Genomic DNA, 24,375 nt, shown 5'->3' with positions numbered 1-24,375 from the left:
CAAGTCTAGGGGTCCTTAACCTTGTTTTTGTACCTTGAACCCCTGCTGGAATCTGGTGAGGCACACAGACACTGTCTCAGAATAATTCTTTCATGTGCACAAAATAAAGCAGACAGGATCCTGGGAGACAACTGTAACCAAAGGTAATTACCAGACTATTAAAAACAGATTGGTGATACAGTTATGTCAACACAGTGCATCAACCACTGTAATTCCCAAGGAACAACGAGGTGATAGAAACTACTTAGGGATCTGGCTTGAGATAGAGTTCAGCCTGCTCCCATAAACTTGTTGGCATCATCAAGACAACAGCATAACTTTCTGTGCCGGCACATCTCTTACGTTCCATTCTAGGAGAGGTATCCCTAAATGGTTAGTGACGGGGAGTGGAGGGGCAGGAGGGGAGGCTGTTTTATAAAACAGCAACAACAAAGGGGAAATGCACACATTTACTCTGAGTTGTTGGGAGCAGAGAAACATTAAGAAAAAGAGAGTGGCCTTCTCTACAAACAAAAAGACAAGTTATCATTTAGATAAATGGAGCTATGTTACAGTGTTAAATGACCTCAAATGTATTACTTTCAACCATTATTCTTACCAGACTATCATTCTACTTGGGTGAGGAAAATAAAAGCCTATGTAAAAAATGCTATTTATAAGTGAGAAACCGTTTGTTACAGAAAAATATTACTTTAAAGTCAGAATAGGGCAAGCCAAGAAAACCGTGGGTTCTCTCAAGCCACTCAAAAATGTGCCTCCAACCTTGTAGCTGGCCCATCTAATTCCTTGCTTAATTCCAGATACTCAATGTCAAGGGTTCCCTTGAAAGTACCAATCTAGAAATGGAAACAAATAAAGTCAGTTTAACATAACTTGTTCTCATTTAAAGCACACTGAATGTCGGTGACCAACACTTTCTCCTTTTGGTGCTTTCTTACTCCAAGCCTTCCATACGACGCTGGAGCTCATTCTACCCATTTAATTGCCTATTTAGAGATACTTGGATCATCTCTTTTGCCATGATTTCTCTAGAAACACAGCATTAAAATGAAATAAGATTAAAGGTTCCGTTTCTTGGCCCCCCAGGCACGTTTTAGGTGCTCAACATCAACACATGGCTAGCGGCTATGGTCACTATTGAACAGCAGGTTATTTCCAAGGTGACAAACTTGCCCTTAGGCAAAGGTCACTAAGGCCCAATACTTGGCTACTGCAGAGTCACCAGCTATGACAAGGAACCGTGGTCCGTAACAGACAGTGGCCTTCGGACTGCCTGGCCACCAAGCAGAACACGCCCAAGCCTTCCCCAAGAACCCGTCGCCTCCTCGGCTCCCACAGACCAACCTCAGGCCACTCCTCACTCTGCCCAGGTTTTCCCATGATTAGAAACTCGGCCTGGGAAGCCCTCAGTATTTGAAAGTCACTTGGTGGCGGAACGTCATGCTTCATAACAAGAGGCCAAAGGCTCCCAGTGTTGCCTATTCTGTTTGTTTTAAACTAAACACACACCCATAAACAACTCACTGAAATGATGGGAATTACATTGTGAGTTTGGCCAAGACAACAATGAGTATTGACTCAATGAGCAACTTCTGTCACTGGGAACAAGAGAATGGAACTTTTGCAAATTCCTATGGCATTCTAGACTTTTCCTTTATGGGACACTTTTAACCATGAATCAGTTTTCCAGCAGGAAATCTAGCAGACAGACTGTCAATAGGTATTCTGAGGAGAGAGGTAGCGTTTCCTTTAACTTTGTGTCACGCAACAACTGACGATGCTTTGTACATAACGAGTGCCAGGAAAGGGCTGTCGAATGTCTGGGGTCATCAAGCGACAAGAGAAGGACACTGGGAAGATTCAGAGCGTCCGTCACAGTGCCAGGCAGGAGAGCAGAGAGCGGGTTCCACAAGCTGATTTCCACCCAGCAAATTAATCTCCTCATTTCACTTTCCCGTTCATTTCCAGGGACACAGTGTCCTATTTGCAGTGTAAGGACGATTTATGCCCCCAGAGAACCTGGCTTTTAACATCCATGCAGACAGAGGGGAAGGAGATAAACGACCTGTAACCGGACAGAGCAGTCACGGAATGGACGTTTTTGTGAGATGGACGATTAATTTCCCGTTTCCTGTGTGAAAGCACTTCCTGCCAAAAGGCATTTCAGAAAGAAACAGATTCCTTGAGCAAAAAGAAAACCACAGGCCAATGAAAAGCACAGTCAAGAACGGCCCCAAGAGAGGATGATAAAGAGACAAATAAATGACAGAAACAATGACAAACTGAAGTGTTTCTGTTTTAGTGACAAAAGAAGAGTGGCTTTCTTTGAGCAACAAAATTATAAGAAATTAATAATTAAAAAGACACAGCATTATCACCCTTTCTTCCATAACATACCTTCATTATAGCCTCGAGATAAGCTGTCCAAATCTTCTGTGTTTTGGCAATGGCGGAAAAATAAATTTTATTCGAATTGGCTGAAAGGTTAAAATATAATTTTCTATTTAGTGGATTTGGAAAGGTTACAGTGTTATCTGCACCTCAGGCTAGTTTCAGAACACTTACCTACAATGCTTTTGAGGGGGCTGACAGCATTCATGAGGGTTTTTAAGGTATCCTGCACAGTTTTGTCTCTCATGATAATTTTCTGAAACATGCTGAGGAAATTCTAGAACAGGAAGAAGGCAAAATCAAAGAACCAAATATAATGAATAAGATGAGCAAGTACTCCAGTTACCTAATCGTCCAGTAGCACACAGACTGGCCCATGTCACCCCACGCTGTAACGAGGGTCCCGGGAAGCAGCCGCCTCCGGTTCCCATCAGAAACACCCACTTTTTGGAGGAGCTAGTTGCTGGCTTCAATGAGAAAAAGTCTTATCTTCCCAAGATGAAACGCACAAAAACCATTTGTCCACAAAAATACTATGCTGGCTGTGAGATTCTAGTTGCTTCTCGTCCTTACCTACCTACGGGAGTCTCATACACGTCAGCACGCGAAAGGATGAAAGGAAAGTCGAGTGGCCCACTCCCGTCTCGCCGAGCTCACCTGGAGCTCCTTCACGATCATAAAGCACAGCAGCCTGTCCAGCCCGTTCAGCCCGAAGGTCCCCAGCGTGGTCTGGATTTCCGAGAAGAGGCGGCTGCTGGTCACTTCTTGGTGCGTTTTCATGTCATACCATGTGTTCAGCTGGTCAATGTGACATGTCATCCTGCAACACAAAACACACCCAAAGCCCAGAAGCAGCTGAGTCATCCTTAAGAGATGGAGGACTCCGTGGCTTTGGGGCATCAGACCTGGAAAACAGCAGGGACATGGCTCGTGCTGAACCTCTGCCTCCAGGCACCCAGCGTATGCACCTTCACGGCGATGCCCGAGGGACCAGGGCGGTGCACTGCACTGCACCCCCTTTTCCTGCCCTACACTATGTCGCTGGTTGGGCTGTTGCTTGGAGTCATGCCAAGAGGACAAGGTTAGACTTGGGTGCCAGGCTGGAGGACTTTAGGGCCCGGTGTCTCTCCATGGGGCCTTTCTTTAAATTTCCAGAAACTGGGGACAAGTCATGTATTATCTGCACTCTGGTAAGAAAGAAACTTTGAATCCTATGTAACATTTGAGAGTACAATGACAAGCCATTTCCTCTTTTCTCCCAGTTCGGGTAGCAACAATGACTTCGTTTAGACACAGGAGCGTGACCATGACGATAAGCAGCCTTTTGCTGAGCACTTCTCCCAGGCCAGGTGCTGGGCAGAGCTCCTCCCGTGTGCTCTCTTTTTCTTCCTCATGAGAGGAAGTGGCCCTTTCTCTACAGGTGAGATAACTGAGGCTCAGAGAGGCCTGATTCCAACACCACACTCTCAACCACCACTTTAATGGTTCCAAACGTGGGGCCGGGACCTTGAATCACTGATAGACTATGTTCAAAGCAGACGGGCAAACCCACTCCTGGGGAGTCTGACTTGGCAGGTCTGGCCTGGATTCCCAGCCCCTGCAATTTCACACTCCACACATGAGGTGCCCAATTCTAAGAACCAGAATGCGACTTTACCGAAATGGAACTTGGGAGGTAGTGAGAGCCGCGAGGGCCGGGAGATGTAACTCTGGAAGTAAATGACAAGAGCGAGAGATTTCTAGAACTGCACACGGACACCTTTCAGGCTTCGAGGTGTGCCCTCCGTCGCCCAGTGCTGGCACTTCGTGTCACTCACAAGGCTCCCAGCACCGACGATCAAGTCAACACCTGACCTTAAAGCCCCAATTGCGCTTAAACCCTCTGTAACTATTAGTGTGGCATCTGGGGTAGTTTTCTAGAAAGGATCCAGTGATCAACTCGTGGGCACCAAGAAAGGAGGAGCTACAAAAGGTTTGGATCAATTACTCTTAGACAACACTCATTTCCGATGGGATTTTTGGATTAAGTTTACATATTGACAAGGGCAGTTTTGATTATCTAAGTTTTTGTGACTCTATAAACTGTGACTCACTGCATGCAAACCTATGTGCCTATGTGGTCTGCCCTTGATTGCCACAGGACTTAAGGGCTGGTTCCTGGTGTGTATTCTGGGTCCACCATTTATTAACTCTGTGAGATTTTGGGCAAGTGACTTATCTTTTCTGTGCCTCAGTCACTTCATTTTTAAAATGGAAAGAGTAACAGTGCCTACCTCATAAGACTCTTGAAATGAGTAAGTGAAAGAACGCAGATCACGTTCTGGGAAGAGAGCACAGGTAAGTGCTCAGGAAAAGGTTAGTTCTTGCTATCAAAGGTGCCTTGGTGCGGGCTAAGAAACAAGAGGGTCATCTTAAAAGGCCAGGATATGAACCGACAAGTGCAAGACCCTGTGGCTGGAATGTGTGTGTGTGTGTGCGTGTGCGTGCGTGCACGTGTGCTCGTTTGCGCACACACGCTACTATCTAGGGCAGAGAAGCAATTTGTAATTTAAAAAATAATTTGATATATTGGGATGTCCACTGGTCCAAGCAAGTAGAATGTTAAATGGGGAGCAAGAGGAGCATAGGTGGCCAAACAAACCTTAGGGTTGTTCTGATCTCTATCTATTTGGACTGAGGAAAATACGTAGTCTTAAAAAAGTGAATTTCAATAAGCAAAGCTGTGACCTCAGTATATGCAACACATGTGTAGACTTCGATCGTCCCTGGTGTTCAAGGTCAGTGGAGTTCAGATGCACCTACTTTGGGTCTGTGATCCGCAAGATTTCTCTGCAGAGCCGACCGATAAACGTCACAGACTCATCCACAGGGGTAAACTTTGGTATTGGAATATGAGTGGACTGGTACATACTTTGCCAGTCTTGAATCTAGAAGAAAAAACCAAATATTTGGTATATCTCTGACCAGGTAACCTAGTTATGCTTTTCCCATATCTAATCTAATAAAAGAGAAACATGCAAATTGACCATACCTTCACTAAGCCCCAAGCCACGCCCACCAACCAATCAGAGCGACTATATGCAAATTAACCCAACCAAGATGGAGGCCGGCAGCCACAGAGCTGGAGCAAGCAGGAGACTTGGTTTCCCTGGCAATGGAGGAAGCCAAGTTTCTTGCCTGCCCTGGCTGGCTGTGGCCTCTGCTAAAGGCAACAAAATTTCAATTATAGAAGATAAATAAATCTCAGATACCTACTTCCAGCCAGCCTCCACTGGGAACCTGGGTGGCTGGGGGCCGTGGCCAGCCTGCAAACAGCCATCAGTCCCTCACCCAGGCTGGCCAGGCACCCCAGTGGGAACCCCCACCCTGAAGGGGCCGTGGCCAGCCTGCAAACAGCCATCAGCCACTCACCCAGACTGGCCAGGCACCCCAGCAGGACCCCCCACCCTGAAGGGGCCGTGACCAACCTGCAAGCAGCCCTCAGCCTCTCACCCAGGCGGGCCAGGGACTCCAGCAGGGACCCCCACCCTGAAGGGGGTGTGGCCAGTCTGAAAACGGCCCTCAGCCCCTCACCCAGGCTGGCCAGGCACCCCAGTGGGACCCCCACCCTGATCCGGGATATCCTTCAGGGCAAACCAGCCAGCCCCCACCCATGCACCAGGCATATAATAAAAGGGTAATATGCAAATTGACCCTAACAGCAGAACGACTGGGAATGACTGGTCACTATGACACACACTGACCACCAGGAGGAAGATGCTCAATGCAGGAGCTACCCCCTGGTGGTCAGTGCACTCCCACAGGGGGAATCTCTGCTCAGCCACAAGCCAGGCTGATGGTTGCCAGCACAGCAGTGATGGCGGGAGCCTCTCCTGCCTCCTCAGCAGCACTAAGGATGTCCGACTGCAGCTTAGGCCTGCTCTCCGCTGGCAAGTGGACATCCCCCGAGGACTCCTGGGCTGCCTGAGGGATGTCTGACTGCAGCTTAGGCCCAATTTCCCGGGGAGTGGGCCTAAGCCAGCAGGTGGACATCCCCCGAGGGGTCCCAGACTGCAAGAGGGCACAGGCCAGGCTGAGGGACCCCCCTGAGTGCACAAATTTTTGTGCACTGGGCCTCTAGTAGCTCTATAAGGATTATGTTGCATAAAGAGCGACAATGAATGCTCCTTAGTTTCAAAAAGGAAACTTTTAAAACTGTGTTAATAGTCATTCCAAAATGCCACATATAACATTTATTAAAAAAGAAACATTTGTGAAAAAGTAACATGAATGAGGATAAATAAGAAGAGACACAGAGACATCTGGCTTTTGGCTCATGAGCTAACACATGTCAATGAAATAACAAAACCCAAAATATCACAAGGCTGGAAGATATTTAATGTTTCAATGCATGAATCATCAATTCTCTAATTAAAAGCGTATAGAGTAGCTCCTTGCTAACTACTAAAATCTCACTTCTCAGCTGTGATACTTAAGAATTTGGTGCTCAAACAACCCAATTAAAAAATAGGCAAAGGACTTGTGTAGACACTGCTTCAAGGAAGAGATAGAAATGGCCAAAAAACACGGGAAAAGATGCTCAACATCATTAGTCATTTGGATAATGCAAATCAAAACCACATGAAATACCACTTCATACCAATTAGGATGGGTATAATATATATGTTTTTTTAAAGGAAAACAAGTGTTGGCAAGGATGTGGAAGAATTAGGCAATTAGAACCCTCAGGTATTGCTGGTGGAAATAAAAATGGTGCAGGCACTGCGGTAAATAGCTTGTTGGTTCATCAATAAGCTACACACAGAATTACTATATGGCCCAGCAATTCCGCTCTTAGGTATATACTCTGATAAACCCAACTGACCCCTAAGTCTTCTGAATTCTCAATCACTTGAGTTATAACAATGACAACAAATGGATTCATTCTGCAACGATTTAATCATGTTTTCTCCATAGGTCAGGTATCATATACACTTTGAAACCCTCACAGCTCCTATAGGTACTCTGAAGATATTTGTGACTTTCTAGTGTTTACTGATTTTTAGTCACTGTTCAAATAAACTTTCTTGTTGGCATTTCTGAAGTCTAGGGTATGTATTTTAAAAGTCAGAAATAACAAACACAGTCAAGAATTTAAAAATGCACTTAGATACCTTTGTTCGTAAGAAGTTATTACACTCCTGCTCGACATTGTAATTTATAATACGAGATACTTCTTCCTGCCAAATCTTCAGAGCATAAATGTTGACATAGTCCTGTATGTATTCAAAAGAGCGGTGAAATCCGTCCATGGTCGCTCCCAATTCTTTCAGCTTGGGCATCAATTCACTTGGCTGTGCAAAAGGGGAACACAAATTCTATCATACTGCAGGAGGCCGTTAACCACTAATGTCCACGCTGGGCTTTAAATGATCCCCTAAGAGACCACACTGAGAGTTCAAGATGCCTTGGGAAATGCTCATTTCCTACTCATCTAGGATCAGTGGTAACCAAGGTCCGACATTCAGCAAGGAACAGATTTCATTCACCTGGGAAGGAAGCCTCATACACAAGAATATAAAAAATTAATGTTGATTTCTCACACATCATTTGATGAGTATATCTATCTTAAAACACTTCAACTATTTTAAATTGAATTTCCTGATGTGAAAAGTACCTATTTCAGGCCTCTTTCTTTTTTCTCCTGAGAAAAATGACCGTATTCCTTAATACATTGAACAAAATAAAAACTTACTTCCTATCTGCTTTACGATTAAGTTCTGTATCTAGAAGAAGTAACTCTGAATTACAAACATCAGTTCAATTCTTAAATTAGGGGTTCAGCCCTGGCTGGTAGCTGAGTTGTTTGGAGCATCGTCCCATACACCAAAAGTTTGGGGGTTTAAACCCTGGTTGATGTATGGGAGGCAACCGATCGATGTTTCCCTCTCACATTAAGGCTTCTTTCTCCCTCTCTCTTTCTGTCTCTCCCTTCCTTTCTCTCTAAAATCAATAAAAACATATCCTCAGATGAGGATTAAAAAAAATATTAGCGAATCAACAGGTAAAGAAAAACAGGACCGATTTTAGAAAGGATTTTTTCATAATATGAATACATTACCATATTGGATCAAAAGGCACATCTATTGATTGTATTGAAAATCAGCTATCAGATATATGTTAGGAGGAAGGGTTTTGTTCATAATAGTTAAAAGTGATGCTCTAGTCCATTTTTTTCAAACTGAATAGACAGCAAGAGAAAGGACAGATGTAGTTTGGTCATCTGGTACCTTGGCTCGAGGGTTGAAGATCAATCCCCGATGGAGAGCAAAAGCAACACGTTTAACGAGCTCTTTCCTTATCCCGTCTTCCAGCAACTGTTTGGGATCCACCTGAGTGAAAATCGAAGAGTAATAAGTGGCAGTGAGAAAAAGCCGGGCCCCCAAGTCCAGAGGAAAGAACTTCCAGTGGAGTGCTTTCTGCCTCTTTTCTGGAGGACTGGGACTGCTGTCCCTTCCTGTCCCTCTGGATCTGCTCAGTAGGACGGAATTAGCAGGCCTATCACCTCTTTAGGATCTGGTTTACCTCAGTAAAACTCAAAATTTTACAACATGACGTTTCAAAGGTGGAGGGTGGGTATGGAAGTTTCAAATTGTCTCACGTTTTAATCACTTCATTACAAGTTAAACTTCCGTTTATCACCAGGAGGGGGCAGAATAACCGGTCTGCAATTGAAGTCAGTGTGTTTTTCCTCTGGATGTTAGCTCAGGGCCTCTATAGCCATATGGGCAACTCAAGGTTTGGGTTGGATGCTCTGCAGATGGAACAATTCTCTTTCCTTTCAGCACCCTGGGAATGGTGTTGGAAATTAGGGAGATAAAATATGAAAGAAAATCTGTTCCCTAAGCTTATTTTGCTGATTCTTTTTTTCTGTAATGAGAAAGCTTTTGTTATTCCCCCCAAAAGAGTCTCCTATCAGATCCGTAAACATTAAATAGCTTCACGGCATCCTTTGGATTCTTTGAGACTTGTCTCTCTTTTTAATCTGTAAAGAACCATTATTTCAGAACGTCATAAAGGTAACTGATGGGTTCCATCTGCATTTGGTTATGTCTAAACTTCAAGGAAGATAAATGCAATGAAAGCTGCAGAATTACAAAAGCCAGAAAAACATGTTGCACGACAGCATGGCTACGCAATCAGCAAAATCCAGACTGGGAGACTACCAGTCGAAGGCCTGGGTTCTTCAATAGAAAAAAAGAATAAAGAAACCTGGAGATTAAAAGAGACGTAAAAGACATGATATATGTATTTTAAATGTAAACTATAGCATCGAGAGGTTTATTTTTGGATAATAAAACTGTAAAGAGAGAGACTGAAATTAGGTCAGAGCACATGAAGGGGAGGATAGGTGTGGGAGCTGGCTAAATTAAGTGTCTTGACTTAAGTGTTGGTGAAAACGAATGATATTTACCTTATAATAATCTACTAAGCTACACAATTGTTTCTGCAGCTTTTAATATCTATGCTTTATCTACACTAATAGAAGACAAAGATGCTAATTGACTGTACCTTCGCTACGCCCAGCGGCCAATCAGAGCAACTATATGCAAATTAACCCAACCAAGATGGCAGTTAATTTGCATATACCGGCTGGGAGCGAAGACTGAAGACAATGTGGAAGTGAAGCGCTGCAGAAGGGAGCAAAGTAGAGGTGGCGGAGACAGGGACGGAGCCAAGGCGGTGGAGGCGGGAGGGAAACCAGCCAGACGGCGGAGCGGGAGCGAAGCCCGCCTCAGTGGGTTTCGCTTCCTTCTCTGCTTCGTTCCAGCTGCAGGAAGCCCTATTCTTGCAGGAATCTTCCTGCAATGGGCCTCTAGTTTTATAATAAAAAGGTAAATTATAAATAGATATAAACAATGAGAGTAAAATCAAAGAAGTAACGTGAAGTTTTCAAAGAAACATTCCTCATAAGAACAGGTTTGATGAGTTCAATGTTTTCAGGAATCTAAAAGTCTCCAATGGACCTTCCCGTTCTCCCTAGATTTTCACTCATCTATGGAGTGTTCATAGCAGAGAGAAAGCCCCCCTCACACATCTCGTCCTCACCTTTCTAACCCTTCCCCTAAAGTTAGCAACAGGGAACCATTTTCATATGGATCTTCCAGAGCTTTCTCTATTTGTTTACATACATAAATATTTGTCCTTAAATGCATATTTAATTTCAAAAATCTAAATGGGATAACACACACACACACACACACACACACACATGCACACAGAGTTCTGCAATTCACTGTTTTCACTTTAACTCCTGGAAATCTTGCAGTGGCAAATTCATTTTGAACGGCAGCAGGACCATCCATAGCATGAGCACACCAGGATGTATTCAGCCAATCTCTTACCATTAAATACTACTTAGATTATCACTCTTTTGGGGGCTAACTCTAACAATGAACACATGTCGCTGTGTACATCTCACTTGCTTTAAGTCATGACTAAAGTGAACTTCTACTTTTCACAAGTGTCTGAAATAGATCCTTCACATTGGGAGGTTCCAGATCTGTAAGGGGCCTGGGCTGTCACGCTGGCAAAGACAGTCGTCTCCTGGGTGGGATGGGATCAGGACGATATGCCCTCTGCTCTTATAACCTGAAAGTGTGGGGCAAATGATTTACACCTTTCTTAAGCAGCCTTTGCTTTGATAATTAGTGCTAAATGGTAGGTTTTATTACATCCTTCTTATAAGGGTCACTTTACATGTAAGATACTTAATCTGGTCCTAGGATTTATCACTACTTTATGGATTAGTCAGAAGTGGTAAGCTGCATGTATAATTTCTCCATGTCAACTGAATCCAACTGGCATCAGGACTAACGCATGTTTAACGGATTCTATTAATACTCCAAGGGTAAATGTATTTCTTTTAAAGCACTTCCAGAGATCATACACTAAAGTTCCGTATCTCTTTAGGTTCATTTCCTCTAGTTTCTTGGATTTTATTAACGTAAATGTTACCCTGGGAATTCGATAGCTTTACACTTCATTAAAAATCAGAAATGTTCAGGTTTTACTGCTTTCAGATAAACAGAAAAGAAAATGAAAGCACCTGAACATCATTAATCTCAGGATAATAAACCAGAACAGCAGTGAGATACCCCTTCATACCCCATGGGCAGGCAAACATCAGAACGTGGAAAATAACAAGTACTGGGGGAAGTGCGGGCAGATACAAAGGAAATGGTCACCTCAGAAGGCAGCCTGGTCGTATTGGGACAAATTACGTATAAATTAAGGCATGCCTGACCCAGTGACCCACTCTGGGTATGTAGATTTCAGAAATTCTTATACAGGTCTGCAATGGGGACATGTTCTGAGATGACAAAGGGGAGGGGCACAGGTGAGACCCTGGGCAGCACAGGTGTTTGCCCTCAGGCAGTGGTTACATAAAATGTGAAATCAGTGCAGCAGTTAGAAGTAACCAACTACCTGACTCACAGCAACGTAAATGTATTTCAAAAGCAATACCTAGTGAGAAGAGGTGGAGAAAGAATCAGAGACAGAACACAGTAATTTAGGTAAATAAAAAAAACACATGCACTCATAAAATAACAGCACATGCTGAAAAAAGGATACTTGCATGTTTAGGGACAGAAACCAAACATAAAGAGTGGGCTCTGTGGGTACCCAGGAAAGAGAAAGAGAAAAATAAGAGACAGCTTACATGCATCAGTGTTGACAATGACCTGCTAATGACAATATGGTAGGATGACCTCAGCTCTCTGCACCTGGGTGCAATATAAAAATACTAAAAAGGCCGAAACCGGTTTGGCTCAGTGGATAGAGCGTCGGCCTGCGGACTGAAAGGTCTCAGGTTCGATTCCGGTCAAGGGCATGTACCTTGGTTGTGGGCACATCCCCAGTGGGGAGTGTGCAGGAGGCAGCTGGTCGATGTTTCTCTCTCATCGATGTTTCTAACTCTCTATCTCACTCCTTTCCTCTCTGTAAAAACTCAATAAAATACATTTTTTTAAAAAAATACTAAAAAGGAAAAGGAAGCGGCAGAAAGAGAGAGGGACTAGCCAGCTATTTTGTCTAAGGGCACTAAACCATTTTTTTAAAATTATAAAGTCAATAAAATGGATTTTTCTTAGATTTAAGTAACTCTTGGGTATTACGAGAAATAAAGATTATAATGCTCTCTCTTCCTCCATCAATACGTGAGTAATATAAAGCTTGGAAGCTGAATGTGAAACAGCAGGCACACAGGGGAATGATGTCATTCCCTGTTCCCCAAGGGGTAAATACCACATTCATTCAAGCTAAGAGTCTCACGGTGAGGACACACAGACCAGCATCAAAGCCGTTACCTTGATGATGCCGACCAAAGTCGTTTTCATCATTAAGATGCCTTCAGTGAAAATGGAAATCGCATGAGTCAGCTTGGCAACCTTTAACAAAGACAAAGTGGTTAGTGAAGCACTTCAGATAGAAGACCCATTGTTGGTAGGGGAAGGTAAAATAATTGGCCGATGGTCCTGGAATGGGCAAAGACAACTGGAATGAGTGTGTAACCATTAAATACTATTTAGATTATCTGTAAAGAACCATTATTTCAGAACGTCATAAAGGTAACTGATGGGTTCCATCTGTAAAGAACCATTTACAGATGGAACTTTAGGACCCCTGTGTGCACGTGTCCTAGTCAGAAATGAGGCTTCAGGGTTTCCCTGAGAGACATTTTGGAAAACTGAGTCTGAAGACATTAAATAGTTCTTTAAACTTTGACCAACTGTTTTCCCTTCTTTGGGCCTCAGTTTCTCATGCACAAAATGGGGGCAGGACTCAATGACATGGATGATCCCTTCCAAGGAGAAAAGGCTCGTGGAGACTCTATGCAGGTATCTCCCCTTACTGCCGTCCACATTGTTTTCAGGCAACACCAGGAGACGCTGATCAGGTAGACGCTATGTTGGAACAGATGTGGCAATCCCAAGCTGGGAATCTAAATTTACGGTATATAAATTTATGGCATAATTTTGGAGCTGTGTCAGAGGGTGTGAAATTGACACTGGGATGAATGTGAGGACCCCAGGCAGCACATTTCAATTTTCACTTGATTTCACTTTTCAGGGGGAAAGAAAAGCAGAGGTGTTTGAGAATAATGACCTCAGAGGCTGCTTAACTACTGAGTGGACCTGTGAGTCTGGCTGTAGGCAATGGTGAAACGACCATAGATTATTTCGAGCCACTGGTTGGATGTAAAAGCAGGGATCCAAACATGAAAAGGCTAGGCACTCCAGCCCCGGGAGACTAAGGCCTGATTCACCAGGACTACTCTAGAGAACAGTGATCAGCAGACCCCCCACTTCCTCTGAGAATACTCAGGCAGGCAAGGCCTCACATGACACCAGGACAATGCACGAACTTCCGAGGCACTAAAATAGCTAACGGAGTTAGCACTGAGAGTAGGAACAAACAAATCAGAATTGGTCTGGTGGTCCCGGGCATATGGCGGGTGACACAGACCTGTGATCTTTCATGGTTTAGGTTTTAAATAGCGAAAGGCATGAGTCTAAGGGACAAGCCACCTGGTATCGTGGGCCCAGCTGAGCGTAGTCCTTCAGCTTGTCCTTGTCCAGGCGGGTGGGCACCTCGATGATATCGTGGGTCTGAAGCTTTATGATCTTTAGAAGAGAAGTAAACATGCTTTCTGGAATGATCTGCAAAACCTTTAAGGAAAGAGAAAAGACGAAAAACAATGAAGCACCTCTTTTCTTTTTCTTAGCTGATAAATGCTCTGATGACAGCAAGGAGGGTACCAGTGTGTCAAAGCCCGCTGCCTGCAGGAAGGGATGCTGAGGGGCTTAAAGGAGCTTTTTCAATACCTGCTCTCAGGCACAGGGCTACGCCCCTTCAATCTTGAACTGCTCACAGGACAGAAAGCTAATTCTCATAGAAATGCTACAGAAAATGTAGCTTTTTCACATCACCAACTTTTATTTATTTTTTTACAGGCTGCTGGATACCTTTAATTAGTTAACTAATTAATTAAATTTATTTTTCAATTACAGCTGACATTCAATACTGTATTAGTTTCAGGTGTCTAGCATGCTGGCTATTTATATAACTTACACAGTAATCCCTCTGATAATTCTAGTTCCCATACAACTATTACAACATTATCAGCTATATTCCCTGTGCTGCACCATGACAAGCTTTTAAAAGACCGAGGTTCTGAGACGCTAAGTGACATGGCCAGAGACCATTCAGCTCGTATGTGACACAGGTCAATTTCGAATCCAGGCCTGTGCTGCCTCATAAGTTCTTGAAACAAGGACCAGAGTCCCCTGAAAACGTTATGTTCGGACTAGGACATGCTGGATCTAGATCTGGCTCCTTTTACCAAGCAGTGCTGTGACTCTGAAGCCACTATAGTCTGTTCCTCAGTTTCTATGTCTATAAAACGGAAGTTGAAACCACCCGCATTTAAAAAATGGGAATGAAGTTCTTTCAAAGGGAAGACACAACTGCGCATCCACAGTAACAATACGCTTATTCTCAGCCATGGCAAATTGCTGGAATCAAATACTAACAAGGGAAAGAAACGTGGGTGGACTTTTTATAGGGGCCCAGCCATACTTTTTATATTTAAAATAGCAGCTACTTTGCCAAGAAAAACGAATACAGCTTTGATGCACTTCTTACCTTTCTCACGTAGGACACCAATTCACCCGAATAATACTGAGACACGCTGAGAAGGTCAGGGCTGTTGGCTTGATTAATGCGGAGAAGGGGCAGGTCAAGGGCAGAGGCGAGCTGGAAGAAAAACGATAGGTCTGCCATTTCTGTGTTTCGGAAAGCCCTAGAAGTCTCTCTTTTTCCAGAGATCGTAACATATAACAAAGCTCCTGGGCTTTACCCAAGAGAGAGCAACAACGGCTGAGCTTTTCAATGTCACTAACAGTTTCTGACATGGATGTAAGTTTAAACAATGAAAGTCTTTGCCTGCAGCAGGGGTTCTCAAACTGCGGTCTCTGGACCAGCAGCACCAAGAGCACCTGGGAACGTGCCGCAGAGGCCCGTTCTCCTGCCCCACCCAGACTTCCTCAGTCGGACCTCGGGGTGAGCCCCGCGACCGGTGTGTGACACCCCCCACCCCCCACCCCCGGGGATGCTCATGTGCCCTCAAGTCTGAGAGCCACTGTGCTAGAGAACAGCTGGTCCTCTGGAAACCAGACGTTCTGGTGGATGGACCCTGCACTGAGTCCACGCAAAGCTGTCACGCTGTGAGACGTGCCGTTATTTATGTCCCTCTCAGAAAGAAACACCCGCCCAGTGGCTCAGTTGGTTGAGCTTCATCCTGTGCACCGAAGGATTGCTGGTCCAATTCCCGGCCAGGGCACACAACTGGGTTGTGGGTTCTATCCCCAACCGATTGATGTTTTTCTCTCACATCAATGTCTCTCTCTCTCTCTCTCTCTCTCTCTCTCTCTCTTTAAGCTTGTCCTTGGTGATGATTAAAAAAATAAAACAATATTTTTTAAAATTAAATTTTTAAAAAAGAGAAAACATGCTGACAACAAACTACGATGTGCCATCGACGATAAAACCCATCCCAACGATAGAGATGTTAAATATGAAAGAAAGTGCACCGCGGAATTCATATACATGGTAATTCCGTCAGAAGACATTGCGTAAGTTACTTGTCCATTTATCATGATCTGATATTACCTTGAGAGCAAGGCCCATGCAGAATTTTTAAAAAATGAATAAGTAAAAGGATCTAATTTACATCCAGGGAATAAAAGATCCATAAGGTTCACATTTTTAGTATACTGGTAAAACTACAAAAATATTTCTTCATTTAAAAATAATTTTCTGGAAGATGCTCCAACTTATTCACACTTCCAGTACTTCTGGCACTTTTGAAACCATGCTCTCATAGAAAACTGCTAACGATTTCCAGAATGTAGCAATACTTAAGATTATCCAGCTTTCTAAAAGGATGAAATGCTGAGCTGAACGAATGACTGAGGTAACAATGAAGGCCACCTCTCTCCTCGTGGCTGAGAATGCCATCTCACTGGTCTTCGCTTACCTTTAGGAATGTAGCTCTGAGTTTGGTAACCATGGATGGGTTTACCCTTATGCTCTCTTGCATGATAGACGTGAAGCTGTTAAGAGACAGAAATGGTAAGAAGCCATTCACAGTGGTTTCTTCAAGGGCAGATGTCAGGCTGTCCACATTACCTGTCAATCAACTGCCAAGCGAAAGAAAGGTCCCCCGCGATGTGCATAGTGATCAGCACCTCCTCCTTAATGTTGATGGTTCGGATCATCTGGTGCAGGAACTTGCGAGTGTCAGCGAGAAACTGACACACCTGCAGATTTGATTCCAGCTGGTGAAATTCCTGAACCTGTTACAGAAATACATGTCCTTTTAAAATCCTGAATGGCCTCTGTGGAGTTTGCTTTTCCTTGAAAACACTTCAAATAAAGCACACTACTAATGAAGAATTTCTTGCCAAATTTTTAATTTCAAATTGTAATTTCAGGAATGTGTAAGCCAGGTCATAAACCCATGCGAAACTTTCTAGGATTAGAAACTGAGAGGGACTCCTTATCCTGTAAATATATGATTGATATAGTAAGTGACTTCTCCCCATTTCCAGTTCGGAATCAATAAACATGTACTGCAAATCCTCTTAATTCTGAAGATTTGCAGGGTTGCTAAAAAACAAAGCAAATTCCTTCACAACCAAGATGCTGGCACATGGGCATTGTTAAGTTCCTTTGATGTGTTCTTTAACACAAAATAATGATTCCATGGTGTCCTGAACTTTAATGTATATAATTCAAGGGGCCTGGGCTATATGCCAGATTAAATAACGCCAACGATAAAAAGCCACCGAGTTTTACAAAGTTGTTTATAGTTATACAATAGACTAGAAAATCCAAAACAACCAAATAAAAACAGTACAAGTGAGCAACTGTTCTGGAATGGTCAGGGAATTTGGCACGCTAACAATGCTCGGTTATACTTTGTGGCCATTAATAGTGACCATCCTAAAAACCTTGCAAAATTAACAAGCCTGTAAGAATGTCTGCCAAGAAAAAATATATATCTTTTAATTACACCAATTAGTCCAATTGGACTGGGTTACAGATGAGTATAGATGATGTTTTAAAAATAACAGAGTTGCCGAAACCGGTTTGGCTCAGTGGATAGAGCGTCGGCCTGCGGACTGAGGGGTCCCAGGTTCGATTCCGGTCAAGGGCATGTACCTGGGTTGCGGGCATATCCCCAGTGGGAGATGTGCAGGAGGCAGCTGATCGGTGTTTCTCTCTCATCGATGTTTCTAACTCTCTATCTCTCTCCCTTCCTCTCTGTAAAAAATCAATAAAATATATTTAAAAAAAAAAATAAAATAAAATAAAAATAACAGAGTTTATAGTTATTGCTCTGATGTTTTAAAATGTCTCCATTTTATTATTTTTTTATTTTTTTAATACATTTTACTGATTTTCCACAGAGAGGAAGGGAGAGGGACAGAGAGTTAGAAACATCGATGAGAGAGAAACATCAATCAGCTGCCTCCTGCACATCCCCTACTGGGGATGTGCCCGCAACCATTGTACATGCCCGTGATGGGAATCGAACCCGGGACCCTCCAGTCCGCAGGCCAACGCTCTATCCACTGAGCCAAACCAGTCAGGGCATGTCTCCATTTTAAACCTAGTTAAACATACACTTAACATTTTAAGAGTGAGATGGTATAATAATTCTTTTTGGTACAATCATTTTTGAGTAAGTAAAAAAAATAAACTTTTATTTCACAAAAGAAAACATACCATTTATAAGCATATAATTATCATACAACTATTTCACTTTTCTGTATGCCTTCTAGTTTTTTCTAGGGCATATTCTTTTTATAAACTTAAAAATGATATATGCAATGCAATTTCCTTTTTGCTTTTACTTCCTTACCACAATTTTCCCAATGTTTCTATCTTGTTTTCATAATTATTTTTCTGAGACACCATGTTTCCACAATTGAAATATCACAATTTTTTGCAACCATTCTCTTCTTGCTGGCCATTTAATTACTTTCCCAAATTAAGGACACTATATAATATTACAGTGAGCAGATTAATTTGTATTACTTTTGCTTTTGATAAAATATTTTCTTAGATACACTTCTAGGAACAGATTGGTGGGTGGGTCAGAGGTATGATTCATGATCCAAGAACTGTCATTTAAAAAGACTTCCCTGCCTGGCTGGTGTGGCTAAGTGGTTGAGCACTGATCTATGAACGAGGAGGTCACGGTTTGATTCCTGGTCAGGGCATATGCCTGGATTGCAGGCTCGATCCCTAGTGCAGGGCATGTAGGAGGCAGCCGATCAATGATTCTCTCTCATCATCAATGTTTCCATCTCTCTCCCTCCACTCTCCTCTCTGAAATCAATAAAAACATATATTTTTTAAAATTGCTAATTTCTTAGAAATAAGAGCATTAAAGAAAAAGACTCTCCTTACCTCCTCCAAAGCTTGTATCAGTTGCACAGTTTTTCTGCCTGCAGCAGTAGAATCATCATAATTTAAAGACAGTATTTGCTTGGAGATCTCTCTGAACCAAGCTTGAAGATTTTCTATTAATACAGAAAGAAGGAAAGACTACTGGCTTTGAATTTAATTAAATTATTCTTCACAAATCTAGTTCTTACTCGCAGTTTTTACTATGTGCCTACCACTGCTCTCAGGAATTATCCAAACAACAAAAATGCCCAGGGCATATGACCTAGAAGAGTGATTCTCAGCCTTGGCTGCACATTAGAATCACCTGGGAATCTTTTTAAAATCCTGATTTCTGGGCCTCATCCTCCGGAAATTCTGTTTCTTTGTTACTAATGTTGTGGCCCCACCCCATAACAAAGAAACAGAATTTCTGGAGGATAAGGCCCAGAAATCAGGATTTTAAAAAGATTCCCAGGTGATTCTAATGTGCAGCCAAGGTTGAGAACCACTGCTCTAGACCTTTCTTACCTTAGACAAGTGACCACATTTTTAAGCTTTGGTTTCCTTACATATAAAATAAGAATGAAGATGTTTAATCTCACAGGATTGCAAGGGTCAAATGAGAAAGATTTGTGGAAGTACTTCCTAAGCTGAAATAGGCTATGTAGCCAGAAAAAGTACAAGACATTGTTTTGAATGACCTCTGAAACAATGCTGGTATTTATGAGGACTTGAAAGAGACTGAACAGGGATGAATGTGCCAATTCCAGGTAACTAATCTGGTTACAGGTGGCTCTTTGTTTTTCAGTCACAAGATGGTGACCTGCAAAACCTGTTGGCAATTTAAATCACATCATTAAAAACTGGCCAACTTTTTCCAATAGGAATAATGACGTCATTTGGAAATATACTTTAGACAACCATTCGGCATCAAATAAATCAGTGGTTCTCAACCTTGGCTGCACATTAGAATCACTTGGGAATCTTTTTAAAATCCTGATTTCTGGGCCTCATTCTGGAGGAATGTGCAGCCAAGGTTGAGAACCACTGAAATAAATCAACAAAAGCCAAATATAGTAATCACAAGCTCATATTGACTAAAAATAGTAAAGTTTTTTAAAATAAAAATCTATACTATTAAGCAATTTTACGGTATAACTATCGAAATGGATTTGATAGTTAAAACAAACACTAAACATTAAAAAAAGTGTAACTTGCCATCTTTAAATTCAGAGTGGCCTTTCAGGGGAAATTTGAAAGTTTCCTAATTATATAAAAACCGAAGTAATACCACAATTTTCCCATAGATAAAATTTCTTAAATGAAGCAGGATTACTAGTAAAATCAAAGTTATACTTAAGTTATGTTTAATTTCAAAACAGTCTGCAGGTTCCTTCTTCTGCCACTAGATGGCAGGCGCAACAATGAAAAAGAACCAAACAAGATCAGAAGGTGAGAATCTTCCTTATCATCTATGTTAGTAGTTATTAATGTTTTAGGTGAAGTATCCTTCTGAGAAGATCATGACAGTTATAGGTCCTTCCCCCACCCCCGCCCCAAAACACACATAAACTGACACCCTAGTATTGCATACTATAGTGGGGTTGGGGGATGGATTATCCTTTATAATAAAAGCCTAATATGCAAATTGTTTGACCAGGAGTTCAACTGCTCACTATGATGTGTGTTGACCACCAGGGGGCAGCGTGGAACATGGCTGGCGTCGGCACTGGCAATGGGCAGCAGTGAATGTGCTGCCGGCCAATGGGCCTTGATGAGTGGGACCGTGGCAAGATGGTGGAGCAAGTGAGAGGGCAGTGCCAGGCCAAGGCACGTGCAAGCGGGAACCTATTTGCCCGGCAATCACCCCGCAGATGATGACCAGCGACAGTGGCGGGGGGCCCAACCCCAATCAATCTCCCCACAGGCGGGATGGTGGAGCAGGTGAGGGGGTAGCGGGGTGCCAGGCAGGGCTATGGGGCTGCAAGGCTGGGGGTGCGAGCTGGGGCCCCATCCCCGCAGGCCACCCCGAGGGACCCCACCTGTGCATGAATTTGTGCACCGGGCCTCTAGTGATTCCATAAAGACTATGAACCAGAGAATAAGAACCCTTGATTTAGTTTAATCTCATTCTTCAAAGATAAGAAACCAGACAGGATATGGACATTGCCCAGGGATCTTCATTAGCAATGTCCTAGCCCACAATGGGTAACAACTAAGAACTTCTGTCTCTGCCCATTTCTTCTTCAGCAATTACCATTTTTTTCCACTCTGGTTAGGGGTTTCACTCCTGAGAAGACGTCAGCAAGCTCCGTCATCCGCTCTGAGCCCTCCTTCTTGTAATGCTCCCACTTGGCTTGCTTTTCTGAAAGCATTTGCTTGAACATCTGTTGAGGGGACAGAAGAGATTCATTTACTTAAGAGAAAATCCAGATTAGGCCATTTACTAAGAAAGCCTGGATGACACCCAGTTTATTAGAAAAATATAATGTCTAACATTCACATTACCCTGCTGACATCTCTTAAGCCTGACTTCTTATACGAATGGAGGGGCAAAGCTGGCCCCTCCCTAATGCAGTGTTTCTCAGATCAACTGCACATGAGCACCCCCTGGAGGGCTTTCATGGTTACAGATTCCTGAACTCCACCCCTGAAGATTCTGGTTCAGAGGTCTTGGGTACGCCCAGGAATCAGCATTGTAACATGAAATGAAATTTGGCGACTACTGCTCTATGGTCCTTTCGAGGCAACAATTTCTATGATGCCCAATATAAATAGAGCAAAACAATGATAATATGACTTTCTGATGGTTCAGTTTGGTTCCTTAACCTATGTGTTCATCTCTCCTACCTCCTTCTACCCAAACCCTTTTTTGAGCATCACTTTCTGATTCTCCTATAAACTCACTAATTGAAACTGTGCTGCTTCTGATCTTTACAGGAAGGTGCATCTCCTAATTTAAGGCCCATCCCCTACCCCAAATCCCATCCTATAATTTATGAACCGGTGGGTTCAACCTGTGAATGAGTGTTCGAAGGGCTCACAGCCATTTGGTCTATAATGAAGGCCTCACGTTGATAGTGTTATTACTATTGCTGGCCAAATGGAATTGATGGATCCTAGGCACTCAAAAAGATAGGGTGAACTCTATAAATAGTTCTCACTGTTCCTCATCCTATTATTTATTTCATTGGTCACTCATCCTGCTCTATCACTAAGATTCCTCTGCCACTGGCCCCACAAAATTCCACCGAGCTTCCATCTGCAGATGGAGTCTCCCCACTCCATTGCTCATCTTTTCAACATTCACTGTGAAAAAATAAAGAATTTCTTAAGAGGAAAACCAGTATTAATGTGTACTTTCCTATTAAAATCCCAGGGAAATAAACCCCTGTTCTTTTGTGGTATTTCTCTGGTAATACAGTTATACGGAGACTAGTCGCTGAAATCACGCAGCACACGCATTAACATCAGGTTAATCATCAACATCTACTTTTTCTGAGCTCCCTCATCGGAGAACACAGTGTCCCCATACCTAGGAGCTAAAGAAACATCCAGGACAGTCCTCACCAGACTGAGGCAAGCTTAAGTATTGGTTCCGAATGGGCATTGTTGTCCCGGGCTAGTTCCTGGGCTCACCTGCTCCAAACCCCCAAGGTTACTGTTTCCAGAACCTGGGCATTCCCAGCTATCTGCAATTATTTTGTTGTTGTTAATCCTCACCTGAGGATATTTTTCCATTGTTTCGTTTTGTTTTTTTGAGAGTGGAAGGGAGAGGGAGAAACAGAGAGAGAAAAACATCTATGTGAGAGAGACAGGACTGGTTACCTCCCACACATATCCTGACCAGGGACCCAGGGACGGGGGATTGAGCCTGCAACTGAGGTACGTGCCCTTGACCAGAATTGAACCCGGGACCCTTCAGTCCAGGGGCTGATGCTCTAGCCATTGAGCCAAATTGGCTACAGCAACCTGTCACTTTTATCATGCCCAGAGAAGCTTCTTTAGGGATAAGACGAAGCCCAGAATTTCAGTGAACTCAAACTAAGGAGTTAAGAGAGGACCTTGTTCAAATGCAAATCGTCCATCCACTTGGCCCTTTGCAACAGGCTATCATGGCTTTTACATGAAGACAAATCCTGCAGGGCGCAGCACAGGCTGGCTCCGGCCCACTGTTCAAGCTCATTCTGTACCTCCTCCCACTTGCATTCTCTCCCCTCCAGCCAACTGGTCTTTTAGGTTTTGAGCTGGCCAGGCTGTTCCTCACCCAGAGGACTGGGACATAGTCTGTCTTCTCTTTGGACTGTTCTCCACGTTCCCTATCGCTGTCTTAGCTAACTCTGACAGGTCCCTTCTTCAGGCCCCATCAGAAGCTTCTCTTCTCAGGGAAGTTGTCAGAGCGACAACAGGAGCCTTTACTTTAGGTTCCCAGAAGATTGTGGTCCTTCCTTTAGAGCAGCGGTTCTCAACCTGTGGGTCGCGACCCCTTTGGGGGTCGAACGACCCTTTCACAGGGGTCGCCTAAGACCATCGGAAAACACATATATAATTACATATTGTTTTTTTTTTTTACAGAGAGGAAGGGAGAGGGATAGAGAGTTAGAAATATTATGAGAGAGAAACATCGATTCAGCTGCCTCCTGCACACTCCCCACTGGGGATGTGCCCGCAACCAAGGTACATGCCCTTGACCAAATCGAACCTGGGACCTTTCAGTCCGCAGGCCGATGCTCTATCCACTGAGCCAAACTGGTTAGGGCTACATATTGTTTTTTGTGATTAATCACTATGCTTTAATTATGTTCAATTTGTAACAATGAAAATACATCCTGCATATCAGATATTTACATTACGATTCATAATAGTAGCAAAATTACAGTTATGAAGTAGCAACGAAAATAATTTTATGGTTGGGGGTCACAACATGAGGAACTGTATTATAGGGTCACGGCATTAGGAAGGTTGAGAAACACTGCTTTAGAGCATGCATCTCAGTTTGAATTTGCATCTTCATTAGGGGGAGTCTCTGGGTCATGTCCATACGCCTCACTAGACTGTAACCTCCACAATCCTGTGCACTTTCCCCCATCACCGTGGCTCCAATGACAGCTGGCACTAAATGCTTGTTCAGTGGTTAATTCTGTCCTTTTCAATAAGAATTATCTCAGACAGCGAGAATCTGTAGCTTGAGTCACAGATACTGCTACTAAATCCCAATCTTTCAAACAAACAAACAAACAAACAAACAAACAAACACTAACCATAAAAAAACTAAGACTTTGGTGATTATCCATTCAATATTTTTACCTCTTTGAGTATGAACTCAAATTGTGCAGTATCCAACAGAAACTGGAAGAGGATCTTGGGATTGTACCTCGAGTCTGTTAGGATCTGGTCCTTGATTTGACGAAGGCGTTTGTTGTTTGGGTCACAGGCTAGAAATGAAAAGAGTTTCCATTTATTAAATGTGTAGGGACTATCTAT

At 43.1% G+C, this 24,375-nt stretch overlaps 1 protein-coding gene across 2 annotated transcripts in view; it reads right to left on the bottom strand.

Annotated features, from left to right (window-relative positions):
• WASHC5 (WASH complex subunit 5) overlaps positions 1 to 24,375 on the bottom strand; it is a 49,860-nt gene that overhangs the window by 8,508 nt on the left and 16,977 nt on the right. For both annotated transcript variants that reach the window (XM_059672721.1, XM_059672723.1), the window contains 14 exons: positions 24,199 to 24,326; positions 21,149 to 21,278; positions 18,913 to 19,025; positions 16,624 to 16,790; positions 16,472 to 16,547; positions 15,079 to 15,189; positions 13,962 to 14,102; positions 12,741 to 12,821; positions 8,661 to 8,762; positions 7,545 to 7,724; positions 5,194 to 5,318; positions 3,049 to 3,211; positions 2,566 to 2,668; positions 2,398 to 2,477 (listed from right to left, as the gene is read on the bottom strand). In XM_059672721.1, the coding sequence (XP_059528704.1) occupies positions 2,398 to 2,477; positions 2,566 to 2,668; positions 3,049 to 3,211; positions 5,194 to 5,318; positions 7,545 to 7,724; positions 8,661 to 8,762; positions 12,741 to 12,821; positions 13,962 to 14,102; positions 15,079 to 15,189; positions 16,472 to 16,547; positions 16,624 to 16,790; positions 18,913 to 19,025; positions 21,149 to 21,278; positions 24,199 to 24,326 (1,700 nt within the window). The remainder of the gene's footprint in view (positions 1 to 2,397; positions 2,478 to 2,565; positions 2,669 to 3,048; positions 3,212 to 5,193; positions 5,319 to 7,544; positions 7,725 to 8,660; positions 8,763 to 12,740; positions 12,822 to 13,961; positions 14,103 to 15,078; positions 15,190 to 16,471; positions 16,548 to 16,623; positions 16,791 to 18,912; positions 19,026 to 21,148; positions 21,279 to 24,198; positions 24,327 to 24,375) is intronic.

This window comes from Myotis daubentonii, chromosome 17 (genome assembly GCF_963259705.1).
Source record: "Myotis daubentonii chromosome 17, mMyoDau2.1, whole genome shotgun sequence".
Classification (NCBI taxonomy): domain Eukaryota; kingdom Metazoa; phylum Chordata; class Mammalia; order Chiroptera; family Vespertilionidae; genus Myotis; species Myotis daubentonii.
This window is presented reverse-complemented; position numbering and strand designations above follow the sequence as displayed.